This window comes from Ursus americanus, chromosome 2 (assembly GCF_024610735.1).
Source record: "Ursus americanus isolate L20-20 chromosome 2, mUrsAme1.1.p, whole genome shotgun sequence".
NCBI lineage: Eukaryota > Metazoa > Chordata > Mammalia > Carnivora > Ursidae > Ursus > Ursus americanus.
Window position 1 is genome coordinate 40,661,154 of NC_142128.1, and position 27,431 is coordinate 40,688,584.

At 48.9% G+C, this 27,431-nt stretch overlaps 1 protein-coding gene across 3 annotated transcripts in view; it reads left to right on the forward strand.

Moving 5' to 3' along the window:
• The window catches only part of INTS3 (integrator complex subunit 3), a 39,506-nt gene that overhangs the window by 2,067 nt on the left and 10,008 nt on the right, over positions 1 to 27,431 (forward strand). For 2 of the 3 annotated variants that reach the window (XR_006777169.2, XM_045783824.2), the window contains exons 2-17: positions 767 to 874; positions 7,146 to 7,229; positions 9,018 to 9,101; positions 13,680 to 13,793; positions 13,988 to 14,072; positions 15,407 to 15,473; positions 18,913 to 19,057; positions 19,939 to 20,068; positions 21,345 to 21,442; positions 23,347 to 23,538; positions 24,475 to 24,562; positions 25,052 to 25,131; positions 25,506 to 25,597; positions 25,895 to 26,001; positions 26,702 to 26,821; positions 27,143 to 27,272. Coding sequence is in view for 2 of the 3 variants with exons in the window: in XM_045783824.2 (XP_045639780.1) it covers positions 767 to 874; positions 7,146 to 7,229; positions 9,018 to 9,101; positions 13,680 to 13,793; positions 13,988 to 14,072; positions 15,407 to 15,473; positions 18,913 to 19,057; positions 19,939 to 20,068; positions 21,345 to 21,442; positions 23,347 to 23,538; positions 24,475 to 24,562; positions 25,052 to 25,131; positions 25,506 to 25,597; positions 25,895 to 26,001; positions 26,702 to 26,821; positions 27,143 to 27,272 (1,724 nt within the window). In the remaining variant the exon portion in view is untranslated. The remainder of the gene's footprint in view (positions 1 to 766; positions 875 to 7,145; positions 7,230 to 9,017; positions 9,102 to 13,679; positions 13,794 to 13,987; positions 14,073 to 15,406; positions 15,474 to 18,912; positions 19,058 to 19,938; positions 20,069 to 21,344; positions 21,443 to 23,346; positions 23,539 to 24,474; positions 24,563 to 25,051; positions 25,132 to 25,505; positions 25,598 to 25,894; positions 26,002 to 26,701; positions 26,822 to 27,142; positions 27,273 to 27,431) is intronic. The other variant, XM_045783825.2, reaches the window with a different exon arrangement.

Consider the following 27,431-nt stretch of genomic DNA (forward strand, 5'->3'; position numbering starts at 1 on the left):
CATCCTGCTTCACCCCCATAATTCTGTGTGCATTTAGAGAAATCAAAGTTTTTCTGCTGTTGTTTTTATCAGCTAAGGTAGAGACAATTAGGAAAATAAACAATGCTACTAAAAATAATGTATTCCCAAAACAAATAAAAATGATTGTAGGATTGCCTGGCACTTTGAATTATCCACTTCTTAAGAGATGGCCACTGTCATTTGTTGAATTCAAAGTATTTGTTGAGCCCAGTGTTCTGGTACTGCAGCTCTAGAATTGTAGAAAGAAAATGGTTGACTGCCTTTGATTCCTTCACCAGTTTGGGTGGAGGGGGAAAGCCTCCAAGTGTGGGACAAAAATCTGTTTATTCCCCACCCCGATTGCTAGAGGGTTCATCCTGCCTCTGCTGATTTGTCCTACAGCGTAGTACAGCGCCCTGTTCTGAACAGTGACGTGTTTGCTAGCGGACTCAGTGATATGGCAGGAGGGGACCATAAAAGAGAGGAAGCATTTATTTTTTTGCTTTTTTGGACTGATAGTGAACTTTCAACTGTTTCCAGAGAGAAGGGGGAGGGATGGTCTCTCTCTCTTTCTCTCTCTCTTTTCCTCCTATCCTTCCTGGTGTAGATGTTTCCCAGCATGTCTTGGCTCCCCCTTTTCCTCCTTTGGCCTTTATCCTTTGCATTTGAATTTTCCATGTTTTTAACCCATATGTATGGTTCCCACTGGACCAGCGTGTCCCTAAGGGCAAGACTTACTGGCTTCTTCCTCTGGGTCTCCCCACAGGGCTCTGCATACAGAAGTTATCAAAACCTGCCGTTGACGGACTGGTCTCTGTTTGTTCTGGTGTGGTATTTTCCATCACAGGCCTACCTATTGCCCAGGAACACAGAGGTAGCTTCCTAACCTTATATGCTTTCCGTGTGCACAGTCTCATAGGAAAATAGGATGAGGGAGACCCAAGTCTACTTTGCAGAGCTTATCATCTGAAGACTGAGCATACGCACAAGGAAGGTGAAAAAAAGCACCCCAGAAACCTGTTGTGAAGAGGCTGGGGTCTTTACAGCTGCGTGTGATGAGGAAAGGCCCCTTAGAGTCCTGGAGTATGAAACACTGCTGAAGAGCATCCCAGCCAGGAGATGTGACTCTTACCCAAGGGAGCATTTGTTGTATCCTTTCTTCTCTTTGGCTCTGTTTCTCTCTTTAAAGGGGAAATTCTTGCCCATCCCATTCCAATTTGGGGAATGAGATAAAAATAGTGCCAGAGATCGGAGGCGTTTAGAAATACAGCTCCTAGTCTCCGGGTCCACAGCTCCCGCTCATTCCTTGCTGGGAATGACCTGGTCTACTTTGAAGTCAGGCTGAAAGCAGGAACTGCGGCTCAAACAAGTCAGAACTTCCTCTTAAGCTATGGACAGGTCTTATGGTTGCATTGGGTGGAAGTACATCCCTTTCAGGTTTTCTCCAAGGGATAATTCATACCTTGTCTCTGAAATATCTCCAGAGAACAGGCTTTGAGCCATCTCTAATTTTTTCCCCTGAAATCCTCATTGCACTTACAAGTGACTCTTGGCTGTAGAGTACTTGGAACCCAGCTTATTCAGTAACTCCTTATTAATGTGGGCTTTTGGGGATTTTGTAGGTTGGAACATACCTTCTTTTCCTGAAGACAGTGGAATGTGCTCTTTCAGGGCCACTGACTTCCCATAAGAGAGCCGTATTTAATATCTATTTTTACCAGACTGTATGTTCACCTGTCTGAGGGAGCAGAAACTGGGAGGTTAGAGGGATTTCTCTGACTTCAGTCCCAAGCTTCAGATATATACTGGTCACCTGGAAGGCCTTCCCCTACTCTGCCCCTGCTCCATCTACTGCTGCTGTCATGGAGACCATTGTCAGGTAATCTTGGTATTAGAAAAGTTATTTCAGAAGCTCCTAGAGATGGCAAATATTTATTCAGCTCTCAGAGGTGCTGTCATAGAGGGCTTACTCTGAACAGAGCCATTCTGCCAGTAATTGTTGGCAACTGCATGTATGATTCCATGTTTACTAAGGGCCTCTGGGGACTGGGGGGGTGGAAGAGGGGTACTGCTACTTGATTGTCGGGATTTGACCTCCTACAGTCCTTTTGATGGGATGTGGTCCTCTGTCGCTCTGAACGATTTGTAATTTCTTCTCCCATCCCTGTTTGGAAAAGTGATTTCTGTAGTTTGGGAAGAACAGCATCTTTTATATTTCTGTTGCCTGGAAAGGACTGGCCCTCACATTTCTTTCCTCATCACTTTTATCCGTGCATCCAAATTCTGGACTCGCCGACTTCCTACATCCTTAGCTGGGCCTCCCTGTTCCAAGAGGCCACTTTTGTTCTTGGCTGGGCAGTGACCCATAGAACTGACTCAAGCCTCTGAGTGGAGCTTAGACTATCAGGGAGGGGCCTAGAGAAACCTGGTTCTGTCCAAGGTCTCTGTGTGTTACATCATGGCCAGAAACTTGGCCATTCCATAGGCTGATCCTTGTTGCATAAGCATCTTGGTGCAGGGTCCAACAGTCAGGCCTCCTCCCCCCTCCTGTACCCATCCTTTCCTCTTCTCCCCTAGAAGGCAGAACTTTACAGAGGGTAATTAGGAGAGGAAGCTTTTCAGCCTGGTCCCCGACTTACCCGTGTCCTATAGTAGGAGGGCTCAGTTTTCAGGAATCTTCAAGGACATGCCATTAGAAGTAGTAACAGGAGATGTTGGGGAGTAGTCCGGTCTTCATAAATTGGGTTGTGCAGTTGCTGAGCTTTTTCACAAAGGGAATAGATTATAATTTAACTGAGGCTCTATGCTAGGTGTTTTCACATATGTTATCTTGTGTAATCCTCAGAGCAACCTTGTGATATTTCTCTCTTTTTTTAAACAAGCAGGGTTTTAAAAAAAAAATTTTTGTGAGAGAGAGAGAGCCGCGCAAGCATGAGTGCGGGAGGGGCAGAGGGAGTGGAAGAGAGAATCTCAAGCAGACTCCCCACTGAGTGCAGAGCCTGATGTGGGGCTCAGTGCCACGACCCTGAGATGATGATCTGAGCTGAAACTGAGTCGGATACCCAACCAGCTGAAAAAACTCAGGCGCCCCTATTTCTGTTTTTCAGATAAGAAAAACCAGGGTTTAGAGAGGCTAAGGAACTCGCCCAAGATTAGCTTAAGGCTAGCAGGTGGGGCGGTGGGGAGGATCCTTCTATCCCGTGCTTGTCAGTGTGCTCATTAGCTACCTGCTGTTTGACCTCTCACATCTCTGTTGATTCATCAGAGACTTCTTTGAGTAGGAAGTAATATCTAGAATTTTGGGGTGCTGTGCTGCTGCTTGTTCACCTGGGCTGGGCAAGCGGGGCATAGCTACTGGAGGAACTGATTCTCCAATCACTGACAGCTATCTTGGGTTAGAGAGGGATACGATTTAAAAAGGGAAAATCCAGCCTGATGTTTTTCCTTCCCTCTCCTTCTCATGTGGGAGCTGGACTAGGTAGTGCTGGGTCTCACAGCTCAGCTTTCATGTGATCTCACAGCTCCTTTTCACAAGTACACAGGTGCTGTCTGTTAGGGCTGAGTGTACTGATCTGACCTAATTTGGAGGCTAGTCAGACCTGATGGGCAGTGAAGTTGTAATACCTTCAAATCTGAATGGCTTTGGGCCTAATAGAGGTCAGAGTTTTGTGGCTGTGGGAGCTCCTTGCCCTAACACAGTTCTCTGTGCCGCCCTAGCTAGACTCCTGGTCGGGGATGGATATAGGCAACCTTAGGGTGATGGTGAAGGGAGACACAGGATTATCTTTCATTCCTACACCTCTTTTCCATTGTCCTTATTCATGGGTTCCTCTCAACATTGCGGTAGAACCTCTTCTCAGCAAGACATTTTGTAATGAACTGTAGGGTTAGGAGGAAGTAAATTGCCTGCCTGTGTCCATTTTGCCAAGCATCACCATCACTGGAAACTGGGAATTGGTTTTCCTTAAATAGTTTTGGGGTTAGTCCTAAAGATAAAATTTTAAAAGCCTCAGGAAGTAGTGTAGGTGGTGATAATGGAGAGGCTCACTGATTTAATATGAGATACATTTGTCCATTTCTTCTCAATATTTTGTATTAAATGTTTCTTTGGAACAGGGACCGGTGACTAATAAGATCTCCTTAGAATATTGAGCACATGTCATGTTAAAGTTGGCCTTTGAAACTAGAGTGCCTCTTGGGTGGACTTTATTGCAACTGTCCCCACCTTTGTTTGTCTAGAGGCTCAGGCAGTTTGGCCTTTTGTTCTCCTTTTCTTTCCTCACACTCATTTTTTTAAATTTGTTTTTAACTTTTTGGGGGATATTTCTTTTTTTGTTTGTTTGTTTTGTTTAAGATTTTATTTATTTGACAGAGCAAGAGAGCCACAAGTAGGGGGAATGGCAGAGGGAGAGGGAGAAGCAGGCTTCCCCTTAGCAGGGAGCCCAACGCAGGGCTCGATCCCAGAATCCTGGGGTCCGGACCCGAGCCAAAGGCAGACGCCCAACTGACTGAGCCACTCAGGCGCCCCCGAGGGACATTTCTAACATAAAAAGCAGGGAGAATAGTACACTTGCCCTGGAACCATCACTTCGCTTCAGTACTTAAGAGTCCATGGCACTCTTGTTTGATCTCCCCCTAGTCTCTGGATTATTTTGAAACAAATTGAAGATAACTCATTTCATCTGCAGATACTTCATATGTATGTCTATGAGGGAAGGATTTTTTTAACATAGCCATGATGTAATACCTAAAAATACTAGTAGTAATTCCTTAATGTAATAAAATATTCATTGTTCAAATTGATTGTCTCATAAGTTCTTTTTATAACTGGTTTATTCAAATCAGTGCTCAGACAAGCACCACATGTTGTATTTGATTGATATGATTCTTTAATTTTTTTTTTTTTAAGATTTATTTATCCATTTTAGGGAGAGAGAGCAGCCGGGGCGGGGGTGGGGGCAGAAAGAGTCTTAAGCAGAGTCCTCACTGAGCATGAAGCCCGAGGCAGGGCTCAATCCCACACCTGAGTTGAAACCAAGAGTTGGGTCCTCAACCAGCTGTGCCACCCAGGCACCCCATTATGTTTCTTTAACTTTTTTTTTAAAAAAGATTTTACGTAGAGAGTACAAGTGGGGTTAGGGGCAGAGGGAGAGGGAGAAGAGGGAGAAGCAGACTCTCTGATGAGCAGGGAGCCTGCCACAGGCCTCCATCCCAGGGCCCTGGGATCATGACCTGAGCTGAGGACAGACGCTTAACCCACTGAGCCACCCCGGTGCCTCAATGTTTCTTTAATTTTTAACAGATTTTATTTTATTTATTTTTAAAAGATTTTATTCATTTATTTGTCAGAGAGAGAGAGAGACCGTGCACAAGCAGAGGGAGAGGCAGGCTCCCCGCTGAGCATGGAGCCCAATGCCAGACTCAGTCCCAGGACCCTGGGATCATGACCCGAGCTGAAGGCAGATGCTTAACCGACTGAGCCACCAAGGCATCCCTAACAGCTTTTTATTTTAAAATTATTTCAGGGGCGCCTGGGTGGCACAGCGGTTAAGCGTCTGCCTTCGGCTCAGGGCGTGACCCCGGCGTTATGGGATCGAGCCCCACATCAGGCTCCTCCGCTATGAGCCTGCTTCTTCCTCTCCCACTCTCTCTGCTTGTGTTCCCTCTCTCGCTGGCTGTCTCTATCTCTGTCAAATAAATAAATAAAATCTTAAAAAAAAAAGATGTTTAAAATTATTTCAAGCTTAGAGAAATGTAATACATGGAACTTTCATATACTCTTCACCCAGATTCCCCAGTTACTAACAGTATTTCTCTGTACACACATTGTTTTAAACTTTTGAGAGTAAGTTGCAGCCATGAGGGTTTAAATACTTCATTGTGGGGGCACCTGGGTGGCTCAGTCGGTTAAGCGGCTCCTTTCAGCTGGGGTCATGGTCCCGGGGTCCTGGGATTGAGCCCGACATTGGGCTCCCTGCTCAGCGGGGAGTCTGCTTCTCCCCTGCCTGCTGTTCCCTGTGCTTGTGCTTATTCTCCCCGCCCTTCTGTGTCAAATAAATACATTTTTAAAAAATCTTAAAAAAAAGCAACAACACACCAACCTTCATTGTGTATTTCCTAAGAACAAAGATCTTCAGTTACATAACTGCTGCTGTGTTGTCAAGATTGGAACATTTAACATCAATATGCTACTGTTACAGAGCATACGCAGATTTTACCAGTTGTCCCAATAATGTCCATATAGCAGTCCAGGATCTCCAGGTGAGTTTAGGTGCACTCTCTCTCTTTAACCCGAAGCAGATTCTTAATCCTTCTTTGTTTTTCATGACCTTGGACAGATCAGTTATTTTGTAGGAGATCTCTCAAATTGGGTTGTCTGAAATTTCTTCCGTGATTAGATTGAGATTATTCATATTTTGGCCAGAAAACCATACATGTGCTGTTAGAGCCTTTTCGGTGCACCCTGTTGAGGTGTGCGTGTCAGGAGTCAGGTTGTCTTCTTATTGGGGATATTAATTTCGATCACTTGGTTAAGGTGGTATCCTCCAGAGTTTCCTGCAGTTATTCTTTTCCCTTTGTGATGGAGTATTTTGAACCCACATGAATATCCTCTTGTGCAGTTTCACCTCTGGTTTAGTAGCCATTGATGATATTTGCCTGAATCATTTTTTGCTCCGGTTGTTCCTTATGCATTTATTAGTTGGCATTCCACTCTAAGGGAGAGCTTTCCCTTCTCCTTTGTTTGTGTGTGTACCTGTTAGCATGGATTCTTATTTTATTCAGTGGGTTATAATCTTTTTTTCCCCCCAGTAAGCTCTACACCCAACATGGGCTTGAATTTATGACCCCGAGATCAAGAGTCACATACTCTAATGACTGAGCCCCCCCCAATGGGGTATAATCTTAAGCCTCTTTTAATACATGGGTTTCCCCCTCCCTGCTTTTTTCCCTTGTGATTTGTATGTGAAAGAATCAGGTTACCTGTCATGGTTTCCACCCTCTGGACTTAGCTGATTATATCCTTGTGTAACTTGTAAACTGGTAGTTAGATCTAGTTTCAAATTTCTTGAAAACTTTTTTGGGGTCAGAAATACTTTGCAAGTGGTGGTGTGACACACTCTGAACTTTTTCTCACCCTTTCACAGAGGTTAGAAAGATGCATGAGCATTGTGACATCGATGACTACTGGTGTCTCAGAGAGGGAGGCCAATGATGCCCTCAATGCTCACGTGAGTATTATGCCCTCCCCCATCCACCCGTGCTGCTTTGGAAGCTTTGAGATGTGATCCAAAAGATAGACGGACTTAAGTGGCTGGGAATTAGGGGCCTAAAGCGAATATCTTGGCTTCCTGAACCAGGCTTTCCAGCTCCTCTCTCTGTCTCACTGTGGGAATCCAGCTTTTGGAGCTTAGGCATATTTAAGTCACAACTTTTAAAAATAACCCTTAGTTCTGTAGTCACTTTTTTTCTTTGCAAGTTATTCTCACATATTTGATCCTTTACGTTTCCTTTTTTTTTGGAGCGGGGGGCAGAGGGAGGGAGAGACTCTTAAGCAGGCTCCATGCCCAGTGCAGAGTCCAATGCAAGGACTCTGTCTCACAACCCTGAGATCAGGACCAAATCAAGAGTCAGAGCCAAAATTAGGAGTCTGATGCTTAATCGACAGAGCCAGCCAGGTGCCCCATGATCCTTTATATTTCCTAATCTGTGAGATTGAAAGGATTTTAAATAGTTAGTACATGTAAAGGTCTTAGAGTAATTCCAGGCACATAATAAATGTTTAGTGAGTTCTTTTTTACTAGTAGTTTATTATTTTTATTGTGTCTTCACCTTACAAATACCACAGGTTCAGTGATTTGCCCAAGGTCTTGACTTGATATGTATGCTCATTACCCCGTGAATGGCTCTGTAGTGCTCTCCCTCCTAAGGCTGTTAAGGTCTGGTAAAGGTGGTACTGTTTTGTGTTCTTTGTTTTTGTTTTTTTTAAGTTTTCTTTTCCCTATAAAGATTTATTTATTTATTTTGAGAGAGAAAGAGAGCGTGCACACATATGAGCGGGGGGAGGGGCAGAGGGAGAGAATTTTTCAAGCAGACTCCCCCCTGAGCGTGGAGCCTGATGCGGCTTCATTTCAGGACCCATGAGATTGTGACCTGAGCCAAAACCAAGAGTGGGATGCTCAACTGACTGAGCCACCCAGGCGCCCTTGAAGATTTTATTTTTTTAATTTTTAAAAAGATTTTTATTTATTTGTCAGAGAGAGAAAGAGTGAGCGCACAAGCAGGGGAGCAGCAGGCAGAGGGAGAGGGAGAAGCAGGCTCCCCACTGAGCAGAGAGCCTGATGCGGGACTCGATCCCGGGACCCTGGGTAGTGACCTGAGCTGAAAGCAGATGCTTCACTGACTTAACCACCCAGGCGTCCCCCAAAGATTTTATTTTTAAGTAATCTCTACACCCAATGTGGAGATCGGACCCACAACCCCAAGATCAAGAGTTGCACACTCCACTGACTTAGCCAGCCAGGTGCCCCTTTTTTTTCCATTTTAAACACTCTTTAGGTCCAAACACTCTTTCGCACCTGGGTGGCTCAGTTGGCTGGGCGGCTGCCCTTGGCTCAGGTCGTGATCCCTGGGTCCTGGGAGCGAGTTCCTCATCGGGCTCCCTGCTCCCCAGGAGCCTGCTTCTCCCTCTCCCTCTGCCTGTCGCTCCCCCTGCTTGTGCTCGCTCTCTCTGTCAAATAAATAAAATATTAAAAATAAATAAATAAACACTCTTTATATTTTCTGCTTCTGGCCTGCATCAAGCCTTGGAGAAAACAGTAGGGTCTCTTGTTTCCCTCCACCTCTCTCCTGAAACAGATGCTTCATCACTTTCAGGAGAAGAAGGAAATCGTCAGATAGAAGAGTTTATGATTGTCCTTTGCAGGTTATTCAGGAGTCCCCAGTTTTCTGGGAGAAACTGTACTCAAGAACTTTCCTCCTGGGAATGACAACTAATTTTTTCCTTCCTTATGTCCCAGGTATGCAAAGGGCCCCCCCAGCATGAGGAAATCTGCCTGGGCCTATTTACCCTTGTCCTTACTGAACCTGCCCAAGCCCAGAAGGTAAGACTCCCTGCTCTGGACCCACAAACTCTCCTCAGATAGTCTGAGGATACGGTGGAACTCAGGTGTTAGCTGGCATAGTGCCAAACCCGTTGACCAGAACTGGATCACCTTGTTGTCCAGATATGCTTAAAACTCCCTTTTTACTCCCAATGAATTGGTCATTCTCTGACTCAGATCCTTTCTCTATCTAGATTCTGAACCTAAAGGGCAAGAAAAGCATTTGTGGGAACGGAGAAGCATTTGAAGAGTTGTACATTGTAGATTGATGGGTCAAGGTTGTGAGAGTCGGGATTTAATCCAGAGAAGAGAAGAGAACAAGTACAACCAAGTCCATGACCTGTAGTTTGCAGGTTCTGTCACTGGCAAGTGAATAGAAAATAGGCCTAACGTTGTAGCGCGTAGGATTTAACAGCTTAATGCTGATGACTGATGCAGCAATAGTGTAGTGACCAAAAGAACCCTGGAACCCACTGGAGCCAGACTTGCTCAGGAATACTGTATCAGAACTAGTCTGGGGTCTTCACAGCCGGGAGAGTGTCCTTTATGTGGAATGGTTAAAATCCCTCACTCCTTGTGAGGGATCGGGAAGGGTGATCTCTTTGGATTCCGCTCTTTCCGTACTAAAGCAGCAAACTTCTGTCTTTTGCCTCTCCAGATTTCCCTTTTCCAGCAGTTCTGTGTCCTTGGAGTCTTGGGGTGATGGTTTAGAAGTATATGTCTGTTTTCTGGCATTAACTCTATGACACTAACAGAGAGGAGCTTGGAGTGGGGAAATTCAGTATTCTTACTGGTCCTTCCTTGAACAAGTATGGAAGGAAACACATGCTGGGTGCCCAGCTCTGTGTTGGGCTCTATGCATACAAGATCTCATTTAATCCTCTCAAAATGTTGATGGCTTTGTCCCCTCTTTCCAAACTGCTCCCAGTTTACCTATAAGATAACTGGAGGTCAGAGACATTATCATTTGTTCAAGGAGAACCAAAGAAAATCATCCCCAGGGACGAGGACAGGATGCCCATGCCCCCTGGCATAGCTTGAATTAACCTTGGGAAGGATCTGTGGGCACGGCAACCTGACGTGTTTGTACTCCTCTGATGCCAACTGGAGTAGTGTCCAGGTTGAGGGTAGGTGGTAGAGCAGCAGGTATTCGCAGGTCCTTGGTGTCCCAGGCCATTTCTGGGCTGGGACCTTGTTGAGTTAACTTGGCATTTCATTTTCATACTGGATTTATCACCGAGATCCTTGAAGACAAATGAACGTCTCCAATTTGGTGCTGTTAAACAGCAATATGACCCAGTCTAGCCACTCCATTTAAAAGAAATTGTTGGCAAAGACGGGTGGAGGGGTTGGGATTAAGGTTTCGTTTTCTCTTGTGTAGGTTTTTAGAAATACAGTTAAAATCGTGTGTAGTCACTTCAGTGCAGATTTGTCCAGTCTGCTGGCTTCGTTTGTTTCAGGTGGGATCTGAATCAGCTAGTAAATCAGTAAACCTCGTGAAGGGGGCAGGGTATGTGTGGTATTTCTAGGTCTTGTCTAGCCTGGCAGTGAAAGGCCATAGCATTCTGCATTGTAAATGCTTATTAAGTCATGAATTTGGCCATCCAGACATGGCAAGGGACTAGAGCACTTTGTTTTTTTGCCCTGGGACAGCCCCATTAGGGTGGCCCAGGCCCTTGCTTTGGACCTCATAGCTGGTTGACAGCTGCACCAGGATTGCATTCACATGCTAGCTGTTTCCAAGTGAATCCCCTCCCTGGAGTGTATGAGGCTGACGGGCCCCTGTCAGGGCTCTTAAGACAAAGCAGTGGAGTCGGGGGGTGGAAGACAACTGAGGGTTAAGCCACGGAGGAGCTGGCATTGAGAGACTTCGAGCCAGGTCAGAGTATGAGGAGAATTAGGGACATGTCTCTGAGGTGCTTTGATCCTTCTTCCTGAAGGGGTGATTATCTTGTGAAACCCTTCTGTCCTGCAGAAGTTTCAGGTAGGAGTTTACTGGTGAGGACTGATTCTGATGCATTGTTTTAGGCTTCAGCTTAAAACAGGGGGAGTGTTTTCTAAGGGTTTGTTTGGGGTTGATTCTGTCTCTAGACCAGAAACCTCAGAATGGAGGGGAGATCTGGTTCCTAGATCTTCTCAGGCCGAGAGGTGGGAGCAGGGGTGGTGGAGAGGGTGGTAGTGGGAACAGTCTTCGCACGTTACAAACCTGCGCTGGGAAAGCAGGAGCTAGAGAGCCTCAGTCTGTGCTGCCGGCAGGTTCAGACGTCAGGCCCAGCTCCCTGGGGCTTCTTGGTGCAGTGAGAGCGGGCTGAACGAGTGCACACGGTGACGGACAGAGCAGGAGGGGTTTTGGTGGATGAGCGGAGTGTGCGTGGGGTGGGTTTTGTTCTGGTTGTACCTTCTTAACCTTTATCTGCCATCCTGGCACCTCTTAAGTTTATAGTTTTTGAGTTTGTTTATTTCCTATTTGATGTCTGAGCTGAGTAGCTGGGAGCAGGCCGGTTTGGGGGACTGTGGGGCTGTAGGAGGCTAGGTGGGCAGGCTCCAGCCGTTAGTAGATAGAGGTGATAGTAAAAGGTCTACCATCAGTGAGAAGGTTCCTTTTCATCGAAGAGTCAGGGACCCAGGCCTTGGCAGTGATTGATCATGAGGTTAGGCCCAGGCTGGAGTACCGCCACTGCTAGCAGTTGGGGCAGAAGCACTACCTCCCTGCCGTCCGGCCACCTTTCCTTCCTTTTGAGACTCTCTGCTTCTCTTCTGTGTTCCCCACTGAGTTTTGTTTTTGTTTTCCGCAACTGCTTCTCTTTCAAGCCAGTCAGAAAACTGGCACGGACGTTGGTGAGATAACTGGCAGCATCAAGATGGGGTGCTCTGGTGCTCCCTGCACGTGTTAGCAGCAGTGTGGTTGATAAGGTCCCACATGGCACGTAGAATTAGGCAGACAGTCTCTGCTTTCTTCCTCTGTCCCCTGTGTCTCCTGAGAGACTTGTCCTCCTTCCCTGCCTTGGGTCTGTTGTGCATTTCTGCTTTTGATTGAACAGACAGGGCTCCTTTCTGGTGAGTCTGGTCTCTGTCTTTGTCCTGACATCGATTTTCCTTCTGCTTCTGCCTCCCTGCTCTTCTCTGCCCATCCTCTCAGTCATACTTCCAGGGGAGGCTCCCGGGCCGAGCCGCCATGTACTGACTGGCTTACTGTCAGTGCTTCACGGGCACCCTTGTACCTTCCTCATTCCCTTGCTTGTACTTTGTGCTCTCAAATGGAGTCAGAGGATAATCAGATCCAGATCCTCCTTTGGGTATGAAGAGTTCATGGCACGGGAGGGATCTCTAAGGGCTAGTGTTTTTACTAGATCATTCATTTGACTTAGGGCAGTAGAGGCAAGAGGAAGTAACAGTAGTTAAACTCTCAGGAGTCCCTCCTTAACACCGAGGCCAGAGAGTAGGAGCACGTCTCTTCTGAACACTTAGGACGAAAGCGCTCAGGAATATGGTCGTCTCAGAGCCACCTTCAGTCCCCATCTCCCTCCCCGGCAGCCTCTTCTCCTTGTAGCTATTTCTAGCACTGGTAAAGAGGTGTTAAGAGCATGGGATCTAGAATGGGACTGCCTGGACTTGGATTCTGGTTCTTCCTCTGTCTCTTCAGTGACCTGGGACAAGTTACTTTACCTTCTTACACCTGTTCCTTCATGTGTAGGAATAAAGATAATAATTACCGGTACCTATTTCAGAGGGTTGTTGCGGGATTCAAATGCAGCCATATGTATAATGGTGCACAACACAATGCGTGTTAGCTTAGCATAAGTGCTACCATTGTTGATGCCACTGGCTTTCCGAGGTGGTGGGGTGATACCCACCTAATTTTTACCCTTTGTGCTGAGACCCTGACATCATGGAGCTCAGCAGGCCAGTGAGGCCTCCCAAGGCATTCCTCCAGGAGTCTAGTCTCTAGAGAGCCAGGGTGAGAACACTCTCAGGGGAAGATTGGCATGCCCTCCATCGCCTCTCCCAGGGTTGGGTATGCTTAAGGACCCCTCCTTTTTGAGTGCTTGGCAGAAGCAAAGGGCAGCCCAGAGAAAAGAAGAATGATGTTTAGTTAAAGAAGTTCAGTTTTGTCCTGTCCCTTCTTTCTGGGGCCCTGGTCCCTTATCTCCTTCCCTAACACTCCTAGCCCTTTGCTTCATCTGGCTGAGTCAATACAGGTCTAAAAAGCTCTTTGGGGTCCTTTCTAGTCTGTTCAACCAGACCCAATCTGCAGTGACCTTTCCCCAGCAGATGAAAAGCAGATGGCCTCCACCTGGTTTTGCTCAGCTTGTGGCATGAAACAGTGGGACAATTTTTAAGAAGGGAGGTAGGGGACAAGGAGCCTTTCTTAGGCTTTTCTGCCTTAGCGAGTAGCTCCATTCCTTCTCCCCACCGTGTGTGACAGGGCCAGGGATGGGTTTGGAATGGAGGAGCCCTGTGGAAGACAGCATCCAGAGTGGAAGGTCTTTCATTGCCACTTGAATCCCATGGGTGGAATTTAAGGGGAAGAGGGGAGCCTGTCCTCAGCTGGCTGCTCACAACCCTTGCTTCTCGCAGTGTTACCGGGACTTGGCGCTGGTGAGTCGTGATGGCATGAATATTGTCCTGAATAAGATCAACCAGATACTCATGGAGAAGTACCTAAAGTTGCAGGATACCTGCCGTACTCAGGTAAGGCCAGGAAAAGAGAGATCCAGCTCAGAGACATAGTAGATGATGGACTCTCTTTCCTAAAGGGAAGGGAAGGAGAAATCGGGGGTAACACACCCCTACGTTTGTACACCTAAACTATAATGTGGTTGGATTCACCCCTTCCTCAGATTTAGAGGCCCTTCCCTTTATCTGTCTTTTCTTCTCTCTTTTAGTTGGTGTGGTTGGTACGGGAACTAGTGAAGAGTGGGGTTCTGGGAGCCGATGGTGTTTGCATGACATTCATGAAGCAGATTGCTGGTAAGTTTGATGGCAAGAGCATAAAGAGGAAGGGAGAAGAGGCCAAAGGCTAGATGCGGGCAATGGAGAAGGATTAAGTGCCTGGGGGTCTCCATTCCTGGGTTGTCTAAAGTCTTTCCTCTGAGACAGGCCTCTTCTGGCAGAAAGAAATGGAAAAGTCCCATGGGGTCTTTTAGAGCAATACGTCTGCCTTGCTTTCCTTCCTGCCAAACTCAGGGCCTGACGTAGAATAGTTGGCCTGTTTTAGCTAGTCCTCACTCTGGGGTTTCATGGCATGTTGGATCTGGAAGGACCTGGAAGGACTGGGAAGAGAAGTGAGGGCAGATAATTTGTTCCCATCACATTATGCTTTCAGAAACCCAGATATCTTCCTGGGCTCCACCCCCGTGTTCTGAACACTTGCTTCCAAATATTTACGACATCTGATGGGAACCAGTTTGAGGGAGGAGCTGTGTCACAGAAGAGACCCTGACATTTAGGTTTTGTTATCTCCTTGGCATCAGTGACATCTGTCTGAGCCACTAAATATCCAAGAGGCCTGCCTGTGCTACCTCTTCTCCTGAGATCACGTGTGTTTGTGTAAGACTGACTCTGCTTCTTTGTCTCACCATTCCCATTGGTTCTTTGCTTCCTCTTTGGGAATTTCTGTAACACTGGTGCTCCTGTGTTGATGTGCGTGAACCTTACTCTGTGTGATATCTGACTATGTGAACATTGACTGTTTAAATTAGGGCCGGAGCAGGCATAATGTTGTGCCGGCTCTTTTACCTCCTGGCAGCTCCTTCCCAGTTTGGTCCTCAGTCTCCTCTTCTCATCCTCAGACTTTGGTCTGCCATCACCACAAGTTACTTCTGCCCAGGAAGTTCCATAGCAAGCACGAAAGACCATGGTACCTGGAAGCAAGAAGCCCTTGCCCGTCATGAGCCTGACTTGGGACTTGGGATACTGTAGTGCTGCAGTGCCACTGTCCCTGATGACCTGCACGTCGGGCCCTATTTGAGATGCCACCCTTTCTTCCCGCCAGGGGCTCTTCATGTCTCTGTCTCACACATTCCCTTTCAAGGGTCAGAATATTCCTACTACAACCCCCAGTCTATGGAAAGACCCCCAGCTCTGGTTTCTGGAAAAGTCTAGAACTTCCCTTCCTTTCTCTGAGGACACAAAGGGGAAACTTTAAAGCCTGACTGAACAGAAGGCAGTTTTTCCAACACTCAGAACCTCCATGACAGGATAGCAGTTAGGGATGAGAAGCAGGGTGGGTGAAGAAATGTGTTGGGTTAGCTGAGTCACTGATCAGAACCATTCTCATTCTGTTTTCTCCCCTTTGAAATCAGGTGGAGATGTTACTGCAAAAAATATCTGGTTGGCAGAGAGTGTCCTGGATATCCTGACGGAGCAGAGGTAGAGTCTGCCATGACAGGAGCAAGTGTGGGTGTTGGGGTTTGAGGACTGATAGGTGGTCTGAGAACACCTGGGGTTAGAACGGGTGAGGTGGGGGAGGGAGAGGCAAGTGAAGGAATTAACGCCATGGTCTGGCCCAGAGGGATGAAGGGGTGGGAAAGAAGGTCTTTGCTAAAATATTTCAGAGCCCAGGAAAAACTGGTTTCATCTGATAAGGGTTTATTTTTGATCCAGACCTCCTTGGAATGTTTATCTTTGGGGGGAGATGGGGGAGAATGAGCTCAGCAGAGTGGGGCCAGCCAACCGCCCCAGCCTGTCAGGTGCCCCTTTTCTCCCTTCGGAGGCTCTCCACCCAAACCGTGCTCTCCTGAAGTGGCGGGGGGAGCGGGGGCAGCGGGGGGAGGTGGAGGACACAGGCCTGGGAATACGGCTCAAACTTGAGGGCTGGGAGGCTGCAGTGGTAGAAGGCGTAAGGGGCACATTGGGCTTCTGGCTACTTCTTTACTTTCCCATCAAGGTAAAGGACCAGAAGTTTTATGAGGGCTGTGCCACGTCTGCACTTGTTTGGGGTGAGGCCTTCTCTTGGACCAGTGGCCTTGCTCTTCCATTGCTTGACTTCTGCGTCTGTTTCTGTGCGAGGCCACCGCAGGAGTCAGATGATTGAAAGGGCTCATAGTGTCCATATTTCCTGTGGTTCAGAAGGACAGACCACCTCCCTTGTTCACACTTGTTCTGGTCCCGGACCAAGCTGAGGGCTGGGTCAGGTGCCTCGCAGCGCCACCTAGTGCCCCGGGCACGGCTTGCGGCTGGGGCTGTGACCCTTCTTGCGCTGGTGCCACCGCACAGCCCGTGAGTTCCCAGCTGTGTCTTGCTGGGTCTCTGCCTTTCTGGTGCCCTGGGTTGATGGTTTCACTTTCTCTTTCTCTTCATTATCCCATCCCAGGATTCAAATACATTCATCACCTCTGTTCACAATCTTCCTGAAAACTGATTTTTCTCATTTTGTTTCTGGTGCCAAATACCTCCTGTTCCTGTGCTGTAGAGCTGAATTTTCCTCATTTGGGGAGTTAGAGCAGTCTCTGTATACATGTGTCAGATAACTGCCCTACGTTTTCTCCTGCCCTCCAGAAACTCAAATCCTTTGGTGCAAGTGAGTCCCTGGATGTTTAAGACTTTCTTCTACAGCCTCTCTCTCTCTCCCCCCTCCCAAGTGTTTCTAGGGCCTGGAATTAACAGGGAGCGGGGAAGGGGGGGGCTTCCCCAGTGTCCTTGGCTACTGTGTTCATTCTGTGAAAGGAAAAGACCAGAGTCTTTTAATTAGGTGGCTTGAGCACTTTTCCGGAATCAGGATGTTGCCTGGTTGGATTAATTAAACTCGGCTTATTCCTCTGGTTCCTTGCTTTCCAGCAGGGGTGCCAAAGCCCTTAGAACCACTTGCTTGGGGGACATAGCCCCCCACTTTGGCACTTTGAAGCAGCATTTGAGTTTTTGTCATCTCTTCACTATCTTGTTAGCTTTATTTTTATTTATTTTTTTAAAGATTTTATTTATTTATTTATTTGAGATAAAGGGCACAAGAGCAGAGGGAGAAGCCGGCTCCCCGCTGAGCAGGGAGTGGATGTAGGGCTTGAACCCAGGACCCCGGGATCATGACCTGAGCCAAAGGCAGGCACTTAACTGACTGAGCCACCCAGGTGCCCCTTAGCTTTATTTATTTATTTATTATTTTATTTTTTTTAGAGATTTTATTTATTTATTTGACAGAGAGAGACAGTGAGAGAGGGAACACCAGCAAGGGGAGTGTGAGAGGGAGAAGCAGGCTTCCCGCTGAGCAGGGAGCCCGATGTGGGGCTCTGGGATCCTGACCTGAGCCGAAGGCAGACGCTTAACGAACTGAGCCACCCAGGCACCCCAACTATTTGTATTTCTTATTTTATTATATTTATTTTATTTTTGAAAAGTTTTTATTTATTTGACAGAAAGGGAGAGAGAGAGAGTGCACAAGCAGGGGGAGTGGCAGGCAGCGTGGTTCCCACTGAGCAGGGAGCCCGACTCGGAATCATGACCTGAGCCAAAGGCAGACATTTAACTGACTGAGCCACCCAGGAGCCCCTATTTTTTAAAAAGATTATTTATTTATTTATGTATTTGTGTATTTATTTGACAGAGAGCAAACACAAATAGGGGGAGCAGCAGGCAGAAGGAGAGGGAGAGGCAGGCTCCACAGGCTTTCCGAGAAGCAGGAAGCCCGATGTGGGGCTCGATCCCAGGACCCCAGGATCGTGATCTGAGCTGAAAGCAGACGCTCAACCGACTGAGCCACCCAGGCGCCCCCTTTTATTTTATTTTTTAAGTAAGCTCTACACCCAACATGGGTCTTGAACTTAAAACCCTGAGATTAAGAGTGGCACGTGCTTCCAACTGAGCCAGCCAGGCACCCCCTCTACTCTTCTTTTTTTTTCAAATGGTTTTATTTTTTTAAAGATTTTATTTATTTATTAGAGGGAGCACATGTGCACATGAGAAAGCACGAGCAGGGTAGAGAGAGAAGGAGAAGCAGACTCCCCACTGAGCAGGGAGCCCGACGTGGGGCTCGATTCCAGGAACTCCGGGATCATGACTTGAGCCGAAGGCAGACGCCCAACCTACTGAACCACCCAGGCGCCCCCCCTCCGCCCACCTTCTACTCTTTTTAAAACAGCAGAGAACACACAGTTCATTCATTATCCCCTTTTCTCCCAGGAAAGTTCTAAAACTTCTGGGAAAATAAGGTTGCCATCCAAAATCATGTTCTTCTCTTCAGACTGTGATTTAGGGCAAGTACCTCATTGTCTGGGAGTGGGAGCAGTGGCCAGAGAGCGAGCCAGGGAAAGGCATGTAGCATGGTGGGCCACTAACAGTAGGCACGATGGAAGGGCTGACACAGTGTGTCCTAAAACCTCCAGGGTCCTCAGAGGGTCTTAACCCCTGACAGACCTCATTCCACGCTGTTGGAACTGCTGACTTAGGGTTGCCTCGAGAACCTCTTTCCCCCATTCTCTGAGCTGGAGAGGAGCTATGGTGTATTCTCTGTCCCTAGTACTTCACGTGGTGCTTGGCACATGGTAGGCACTCAATAAATGTTTGAATAGTGAACCAACGAACAGTTACTTTATTGGAAGCTAAGTAGTTATGTAGAAAAGAGAGATTGCTTTCATTCAGTGCTTATCTTTATTGGGCGCCTGGTAGAGCAGAAGGAAGTGGTTGCTAACCTTAGCTGACTGACAGTCCAAGATAGGTAATGAGCAGGCAGTCAAGGAATCAAAGCCCCTCCTCCCAGTGCTAATAGTCAGACATTGCTGAGGCCCCAGAGCCATGTGTGGGAGCGAACTGGGAGAGTGAGCCGGCCTGGATGGAGCGCAGGTGCCAGGTGCCCACCCTCCCCCACGCCCTTCCGCAGGGAGTGGGTGCTGAAGAGCAGCATCCTCATTGCCATGGCTGTTTACACATACCTCCGCCTCATCGTCGACCACCACGGGACTGCCCAGCTCCAGGCCCTGCGGCAGAAGGAGGTGGACTTCTGCATGTCACTGCTCCGGGAACGGGTGAGGATGAAAACGGTGTGGACAAGTGAAACCCGGGATGGGACACCTGTGTACGTTTTGTGAGGTGACCTAGGCCAAGCGATGTCATTTTGGAGAGAGAGCGGTGGCTCAAGGCCTGGTGTTTTTTCATCATTCTGAGACAGGAAGGGGGAGGCGGGAAGTCCGTGCAGAGTAGCCCTGGCTCCTAGAAGTGGTGCTGCCTGTTGCTTCATAGACACCGTGGCTCACCACAGACGTAAGCTGCCACCATTCTGTCATCTTTCCCACCTTCCCACCTGGCTGATGGCTGTGGTCCAGTGGGACTGTGAATTGTCTACTGTCACATCTCCCGAGAGAGATCTCAGAGCTCTGGTCTCTGCTGTGGTAGCCACTCCCCATATGTGGCAATTTAAATTAAAGTTAATTAAAATTAAAGTTTAATAATTCCGTTAGTTGACTTAGCCGCATTTCAAGTGCTCATTAGCCACGTGTGGCTAATGGTTATTCTTTTGGACAGCACAGAGATGGAGAGCATTTCCATTATCACAGATTCAGATTGTTCTGTTGGACCAGGGGGGTTGGAGAAAGGTATCTGGGGCACAGCTTGCCAGTCCTGTCCTTTTGGAATGGTTTCTCTCGATCTGGGTCACAACCATTCTGGGAGGGGAGGGGAATAGATTCACGTGGAAGTCAGCAGGGCTTCAGTAGTTTCCAATAACCTGTCCTCCTGAAGTCAATCCCCGGCTTCCAGCTCTCTTCCCCTTTGGCTCTGGAAGAACCCTTCTTGTTCCTTGGACCCTCTTTCCTTCCTTCCTTAGAACAAGCTGCTCCTTAGTCCTCCCTGCAGCAGGTAAACAGTCTGTGTCTTTCTTCTCTCTCCTGTCCCTCCTCCCCTCATCAAGTTCATGGACTGTTTGATGATTGGCCGGGACCTCGTAAGACTACTTCAGAATGTTGCTAGGATACCAGAATTTGAACTGCTTTGGAAAGATATTATCCATAACCCTCAGGCCTTAAGTCCTCAGTTCACAGGTAAGTAAGGACCAGGACATCCTGCCCTTGGGAGTTGGGAGGTCAGTGTATGTGTGCTGAGTGAATCCAGAGGTAGAGGCTGGAGGGTAGGAAGCTTGGCACAGGGCAGGCTCTGCCAAGTACAGCTGACTGTGGGAGAGGCAGAGGTATGGAATAATTCATGTGGTTCCCAGACAGCCCCTGCTTGGCAGACTCCAGCTGCCATCGCTCCTAAGAGAAACTGAGGCAGAGCTGTGATCATCTTCCTCCTCCCCCTGCAGCTCTTTTGCTCGGGAGGTGAGCTGATGACCAGCTTCCAGCCTCACTGGGTCCATCAGGGAGTCAGAGGTCAGCTCGTGAGACTGAGTCAGCAGAGGGGCTGGGGTTAGCCTTGTAAGACGATGCCTCTCCCTGGGAGCAGTCTTGCCTCTGAATTCCAAGGATCCAGTGTAGCCAAAATTATCTTCAGGGAAGGGAGTCTCTGTGTGCCTCTCCCTGACAAGGTCGTTTTGATAGCTGCCTCCCCTTCCCCGGGTCCCCACCCCACCTCCAGCACGCATGTGTGTTTATGTAGATTGCGTGTGTGCATGTCCATGGGTGTGCACACGGAAACAGTTGTCTAGGCCCTGGAGAGTCAGGAAGGAGAGGAAAGTCCTGGTTCTCCCTTATATCCTTTTGCTCTTATATTGAACATGTGTTGAGTTGTTTTGAGTGCTTACTGTGTGCTAGACACATGTATGTTAACTCATTTAATCCTCAGGACAACCCTGTAAGATGGATATTTTACTTTCCACATTTACAGATAAAGAAAATGAGGTTCAAGGAGATTAAGTAATTTGCCCAAGGCCACACAGCTAGTGAGTGTCAGAGGCAGGATTTGGATCCAGGTCTGTCTGACTCCAGAGCCCGTGCCTATACCACAGCACCACAATGATCCCAGGACCCAGGGATGGGACCGTCAGGAGCAGGAAGAGAGGCTAGGGTTTCCCCTGTTTTCCCCTAACTTTCCCACATGTTGCCAACCGGAATAATGTGAGTAGGGGGCTCTGGATGGCCAGGAGCAGAAGAGAAGTAATCTGTCTGGGTCCTGGGGATGGTGGTTGGTTGGAGCAGAACATGCAGATGCTGGTTAGAACCCTTGCTTGTATCTGTGCTTGACCTCTCTTGGTCTTGTCTTAGAATTTCCCCAAAAGCAAGACCACTGGCCATCAGAATTTGGCCCAGGTTCCCCACCTGCCTTCTCTCCTTCTGGTCCTCAGGCTTCTCTCTTTTCTTTTCCCTTACACACTTGGTTCAGGTATCCTGCAGCTGCTTCAGTCAAGAACATCCCGAAAGTTCCTAGCATGTCGTCTAACCCCAGACATGGAGACTAAGCTCCTCTTCATGACCTCCCGGGTAAGCTAACCTTTTGCAGCAGGAACAGAAGCTGCAGGTTGGCTGGGCTTCTTCCTCCAGCCTGCAGATACCTTACCACTGAGTGCTGACTGGCAGAGTGGTGGTCAGGTGGGTACCCAGTCTACCTGGCATTGGGCAGGGTGCTACGAGCTGGGAAGACAGGGCTAGTAGAAGAGGTGCATCCAGTTGGAGCTCTTGCGAAGCTTGCAGTCTGTCTAAAACAGTCGTTAAACCAGTAGTTATACACAAATAATGTAATTTACAAGTGTGAAATGTGCTGTAAGAGGGCAGAGTGAGGGTTCATTCTTGGAAACGCAGTGTTCCTCTGGCTGCATGTGAGTTCTTAGGAGGAGAGCTACGGCCTGTTGGTCTCCAGACATGGCTGAGTTGTAGCAGAATTGCTTGAACAATGTGTTAAAAATACATCTTCCTGGATCCTAGTCTCCCAGATAATCTGATTGAGGAATCTGTGTTTTCAACAGAGTTTTCAGGCAACAGCTCCTCTACAGCCAGTCTGGGGTTGGGAAGCCACTGGCCTAGTCCACTTTTCATTTTCCTGAGTCATCCAGGAGAGGCGTCCAGATCTGTGCCACCCCATGTGAAAGCCGCTAGCCATGGTTGCAACTGAAATTAGTAAAAGCTAGGGGCACCTGGCTGGCTCAGTCTGCGGAGAGTGTGACTCTTGATCTCGGGGTCGTGAGTTTAAGCCCCACGTTGGGTGTAGAGATGACTTAACAAAATCTTCAAAAAAAAATTGTGGGAGGGGACTCCTGGGTGGGTCAGTTGGTAAAGCTTCTGCCTTTGGCTCGTGTCATGATCCCAGGGTCCTGGGATCGAGTCCCATATCTGGCTCCTTGCGCACTGGGGAGCCTGCTTCTCCCTCTGCCTCTCTCCTTGCTCGTGCTCTCTCTCTCTGACAAATGAATAAAATCTTTAAAAAAACTTTTTTAAATAAATAAATTAGTTAAAGCTAGGTAAAATTAAAAATTCAGTATCTCATTGCATTAGCTACATTTTAAGTGCTCAGTAGGCACCATCATTGCAGAAAGTTCTACTGGACAGTGTTGGTCTAGATGTGTCTTTGAGAGAGAGTGCACGCGTGAGAGAGAGCACGAGCAGGGGGAGGGGCAGAGGGAGAGGCAGACTCCCTGCTGAGCAGGGAGCCTGACGTGGCTCCATCCTGCGGCTCCATCCTGGGGCTCCGGGATCATGACCTGAGCCAAAGGCAGGCGCTTAACCGACTGAGCCACCCAGGCACCCCTGTATCTTTCTTTTTATTCCTTCTACTCTCTGTTTTGGTTGAATCTGGGGAGTAGAAGAGAATACCGGATCTCTCCTCTTACTCAGTGTTGCTACTGTACCACTTTAGAGTGTGACTGGGGGAAGGAGTTGCTGCAAGAAGATGTGGAGATTCTGTGTACCTGGGACAGTGACCCCGTAGGTCACCGAGCGTCAGAAAGCTCTCCGTCAGTGCCAAGTGGCAAACAGGCTCCATTCTTGTTCTCGAGCAACACTCCTTGTCGGCCGCAAGGGGCTCGAGAAGATAAAAAAAGATGATGCTTAGAACTGGAGCCTCGGTGACCAGAACAGGAGAAAGGAGACAAAAATGGGCTGTAATCACTGTTGGGGCAAATGTTTAGGACAGGAGGTGGGTGCCAGGAGTGAAGGCACCCCGGCACAAGAGGTGAGTCCGGAAGAGTCTTGGCGCTTTTTTCAGTCAAGGAAGATTTAAATCAGGAAGTCTTCCTAAAGGAGGAGAACTCGAGAAGAAAGTGAGTTAATGAATGAATGGAGGGAAGAGATTGAGGTCTGGGTCAGGCCTGGTGTTGAATGGTGCTCATTTTCCTCTGCCCAGAGACCCCGCCCTTCCTTCCGCGTTTCTCTCCAACGCCCCCTTCCTCCAGGTGCGGTTTGGTCAACAAAAGCGTTACCAGGATTGGTTCCAGCGCCAGTACCTGTCAACCCCGGACAGTCAGTCCCTGCGGTGTGATCTCATTCGCTACATCTGTGGGGTTGTCCACCCTTCTAACGAAGTGCTGAGTTCAGATATCTTGCCCCGGTGGGCCATCATTGGCTGGCTTCTGACAACATGCACGGTGAGGGGCTGGGCTGTGGGGCAGAGGCGCTCAGGTGGTGAAGGATCCTCTTCCCTTGAGTTTCCCCTGTTTGCATGCTTCTTCCTGACTGTGGGCTTCCTGACCCCAGCGGGCCGTTCCTTCACTTTCTTCCTGCTGAATGTCCCCTCCGCCTTCGTCCCGTGTCCATCTGTGTCTCTCCAAGTGGACTGCGCTCATTATTCCCTTCGGGCTTTGGGGTTGAACAGGTCCATCTCTGCCTTTACTGCCGATCCTCAAGTCCAGATATCTCAGGCCTCCCTGTCTTTCCTTTTAGCTCCCGGAACCATGTATGGTTATTCTTCTGAATGGATCCTCCCTTAGATTCAGGGCTTGTGTTCCTTAGACCCTCACTTGGCAGCCTTTGGCATCAGCTTTGGATACTAATGCAAACATAGGGCTCCATAGCGTAGCCATGTCTTTCCCAGCATTCTTCTCCCTGTCCCTTGGGTGGGAAACTCCAAATTGTCTGCTCTCTGGCCTCTACTTGCCTTTTGACGTCCCCTGTGTGACTGGGTCCTTGGAATGTGCTGATTCAAACACAAGGACAGGCTGTTCCTAGGGGGTCTTGCAGTCAAAAATGTGCCTGGGGAGCCCAGCAAGGGCAGCCTGGGGGCTGGTCTGAGTGTGTGTCAGCTAGGTCCCTGGCTCCTTTTCTAGGATCAGGGATGTGTTCTTCTGGATGTATGAGAGCCCAGGTCAATCCCTGGCCCCTTGGTTGGTGAGAAGATGGCCACTTGTACTCATATGCAGACTTATATGCTCTTCACCCCGGGGGGGGGGGGTCCACCTGTCTCACTAGGAACTGAATTTATTTCATAGATGGGCAGTTGTGTGGGCCCTGGAGTCTGCCTTGGGCTTCTGAAGGGAAGGGAGCTGGTTGATGAAACCCGCCCTCCTTTCTCATCTCTCTTCCAGTCAAATGTCGCTGCCTCCAATGCCAAGCTGGCTTTGTTTTACGACTGGCTGTTCTTTAGCCCAGACAAGGATAGCATTATGAACATAGGTACGTAACCGGGACCGGGCAACACCACCCCCGTCTCCCAAGCCCCTGCCTAGCCTCGGTGACAGTGGTCATAAATCTCAGGGCAGCGTGGGGGGAGGCAGCGTATCTAGTAGCAATTCCATTGTTCCTCACCAGTGCTCCCTTGATGTAGAAGGAAGATTGTTTTTGTGAGGCCAAGCGCTCACTCCCTCCCCTTTGCCCTAGAAGCTTATGCTTGGGCTTCCGGTGGGGAGGGCCTAGGCACAGGGCTGTGGCACACCCTGCTTTTCCTCTCCTACCACCTCCATCCTCCAAGCTACATGCTGGGGACAAGGGAGGTGAGGGGCTAGGAGCTATTTGGGGGGTTGTCTGCTTTTGGTTCTGCTCAGTGGGAATAGGGGGGTAGGGGTACAGCTTTCTCCCGAACAATTCATACATATCGATGCCTTGTTTCATGGAGCTGAGAACAGATTGTCTGATGTGGGGGCCCTTTCATTCCACCTTCCCCAGAACCGGCCATCCTGGTCATGCACCACTCCATGAAGCCACACCCAGCCATCACTGCCACACTCCTGGACTTCATGTGCCGCGTAAGTGTGTGTCCCTGTAGCCTTATAGCCCCGCAAGTAGGTCTTCCCAGTGCTCTTCATCGTGGGAGCAGCTAACCCCCCGGTTAGTGAATGCGCCCCTTCCGTATTCCCGCCATCTTCCGTGGGATCTTTCCACGTCTTTCCTTGACCTCAGGGATAATGACTTAAGGTAGATTGCAGTCTTTCTGAGAAGCAGCCAGGTCTAGGAAGAATTAACCATTTTAGCAACCTGAAATGGTAAAGAACATTCCAGATCTTTCTGCAGCCATACTCTCCAGTGCCTCCTGATCAAAACTGAAGCAGCTTTTTAGCTCTAGTTCAGCAGAACGTTCTGTGTTGTGTGCTCATTCTTGGCTTCCTTTCTTCCCTTCCAGATCATTCCCAACTTCTATCCACCTTTGGAGGGCCATGTGCGACAGGGTGTGTTCTCCTCCCTCAACCACATTGTGGAGAAACGGGTCTTGGCGTAAGAACTTTATGTGTCTGTAAGCAGGGGGGAGGGGCTGTTTCCTCCTGTGTCACTAGGTCAGGCACGTTCAGATACTGTCATGCCACTGCTGACCCTTTTTTCTTGACTGCTATAGAAAGTACTGGCTCTGCCTCAAACTGCTGAGAATATGTCCTCTTGATGCTTAGAGAAATGTCTGTCTGGCCTTCGTATTCCAAGGGTCTGAGTGTGGCCCAGCTCTACTGGTTGGGCATAGAGCTGTCTCCAACTGTAGGGAGGAGCTCTGATGTGACCTTCATTCGTGTTCCCCTCCAGGCATTTGGCTCCCCTATTTGACAACCCTAAATTGGATAAGGAGCTTCGGGCAATGCTGAGGGAGAAGTTTCCTGAGTTCTGTAGTTCGCCCAGCCCACCGGTGGAAGGTATGGGGCCTTCCCATTCTATCACCTGTTTGAGAAGAGGCACGGAGACACCGAGGGCTCTCAGCCTGGAGCCCCATGTATGTCGCCTCGGGGCGGTTCTCCACCTCTGTGACTGTCCATTTCAGGCTTTTGTTCTGCGCTTTCTCCTTAATGAGTTTTTGTATTGTCTTCCTTGGTTCTCCCTCTCCTTCTGATCTTACCTGACTTTGACCTCTCTTGTTCCTCAGCTCCTGTGTCTTCTCTCGGTAGCCTCCCTTCCACAGGGAAGGCTTTCATGGGATGTGTGTTTGCCTCACTGTAACTTCATGCAACTCTTGCCTCTTCCCATCCCCGGACCCTGGGCCCTAATGGGAGGTGGTCATGCTGGGTCTCAAGTCTTGCTCCCAGTTATACACAGACACCCTTTTTTGTTTTGGGGTAAGGCTTAAGCCAAGCAGAACTTCCCAACTTGGTTCTAAAATGAAGAGCACTGGGGACTGTCCCTGGTCTTACCTACTTGCCGATCCGATCTGAGCATAGCATAGCAAGCATTTCCTATACCATTCTTACTCCTGGCAGAATTGCCCTGCAAATCGTGGAAGGTTGTGAGGACAAGATGTCTGTCCTTCCAGGGTCGGTAATCCACCTGCCCCCCAGCCCAGAGTGTTGGGCATGTCAGGTCACAGGAGGCCATCAAATGCCTTGTCTCTTTTCTCCCAAGTCAAACTTGAGGAGCCAGTTTCCGTGGAGATGGACAACCACATGTCAGACAAGGATGAAGGTTGCTATGACAACGCGGAGGCAGCCTTCAGTGACGATGAGGAGGACCTCAGCAGCAGAGGTGGGCACAACAGCGAAGGGGCTCCGGGTGGCATCAGCCCTCAGAGGACCAGGTGGCAGGAGCGGCCTCTCTGTTGCCGTGCCCCCTGAGTTAGTTCCATTAGCAGGTTACTGGATGGGACTCCAGGGCACAGAGCCCTGCCCTCAGCCCTGAAGCAGGAGGGCGAGAAGGAGGAGTGGCCCCTGCCTTTGTGTGCTGCTAAGGCTGGGTGTGCCCACATCCAGGGCACATGCTCCAGGCACTCTGCACACCTGGTGTGTGGGGCTGACCCTGTGACTGGTGTCTGGGCAAATGACCGCTTTCCTGAATCATTCCCTTCAGGAAAGAAGAGAGAGTTTCGCTTCCACCCTATCAAGGAGACAGTTGTGGAGGAGCCGGTAGATATCACCCCTTATCTTGATCAACTGGATGAGTCCCTAAGGGACAAAGTGCTCCAGCTCCAGAAGGGGAGGTGGGTGCAGCTCCTGTCCTCAGCCTCCGGAGGCTCGGCCCCAGGCGCTCCCCCTGCTACCTGGTGGGGTGGTGGGGAGTATGGAGAGGGAGTAGAAGCTCCTTCTGCTGTTTGGGTTGGGGGGTATGGGCTGGAGGAAGGGCAGCCTCGTTCCCCAGC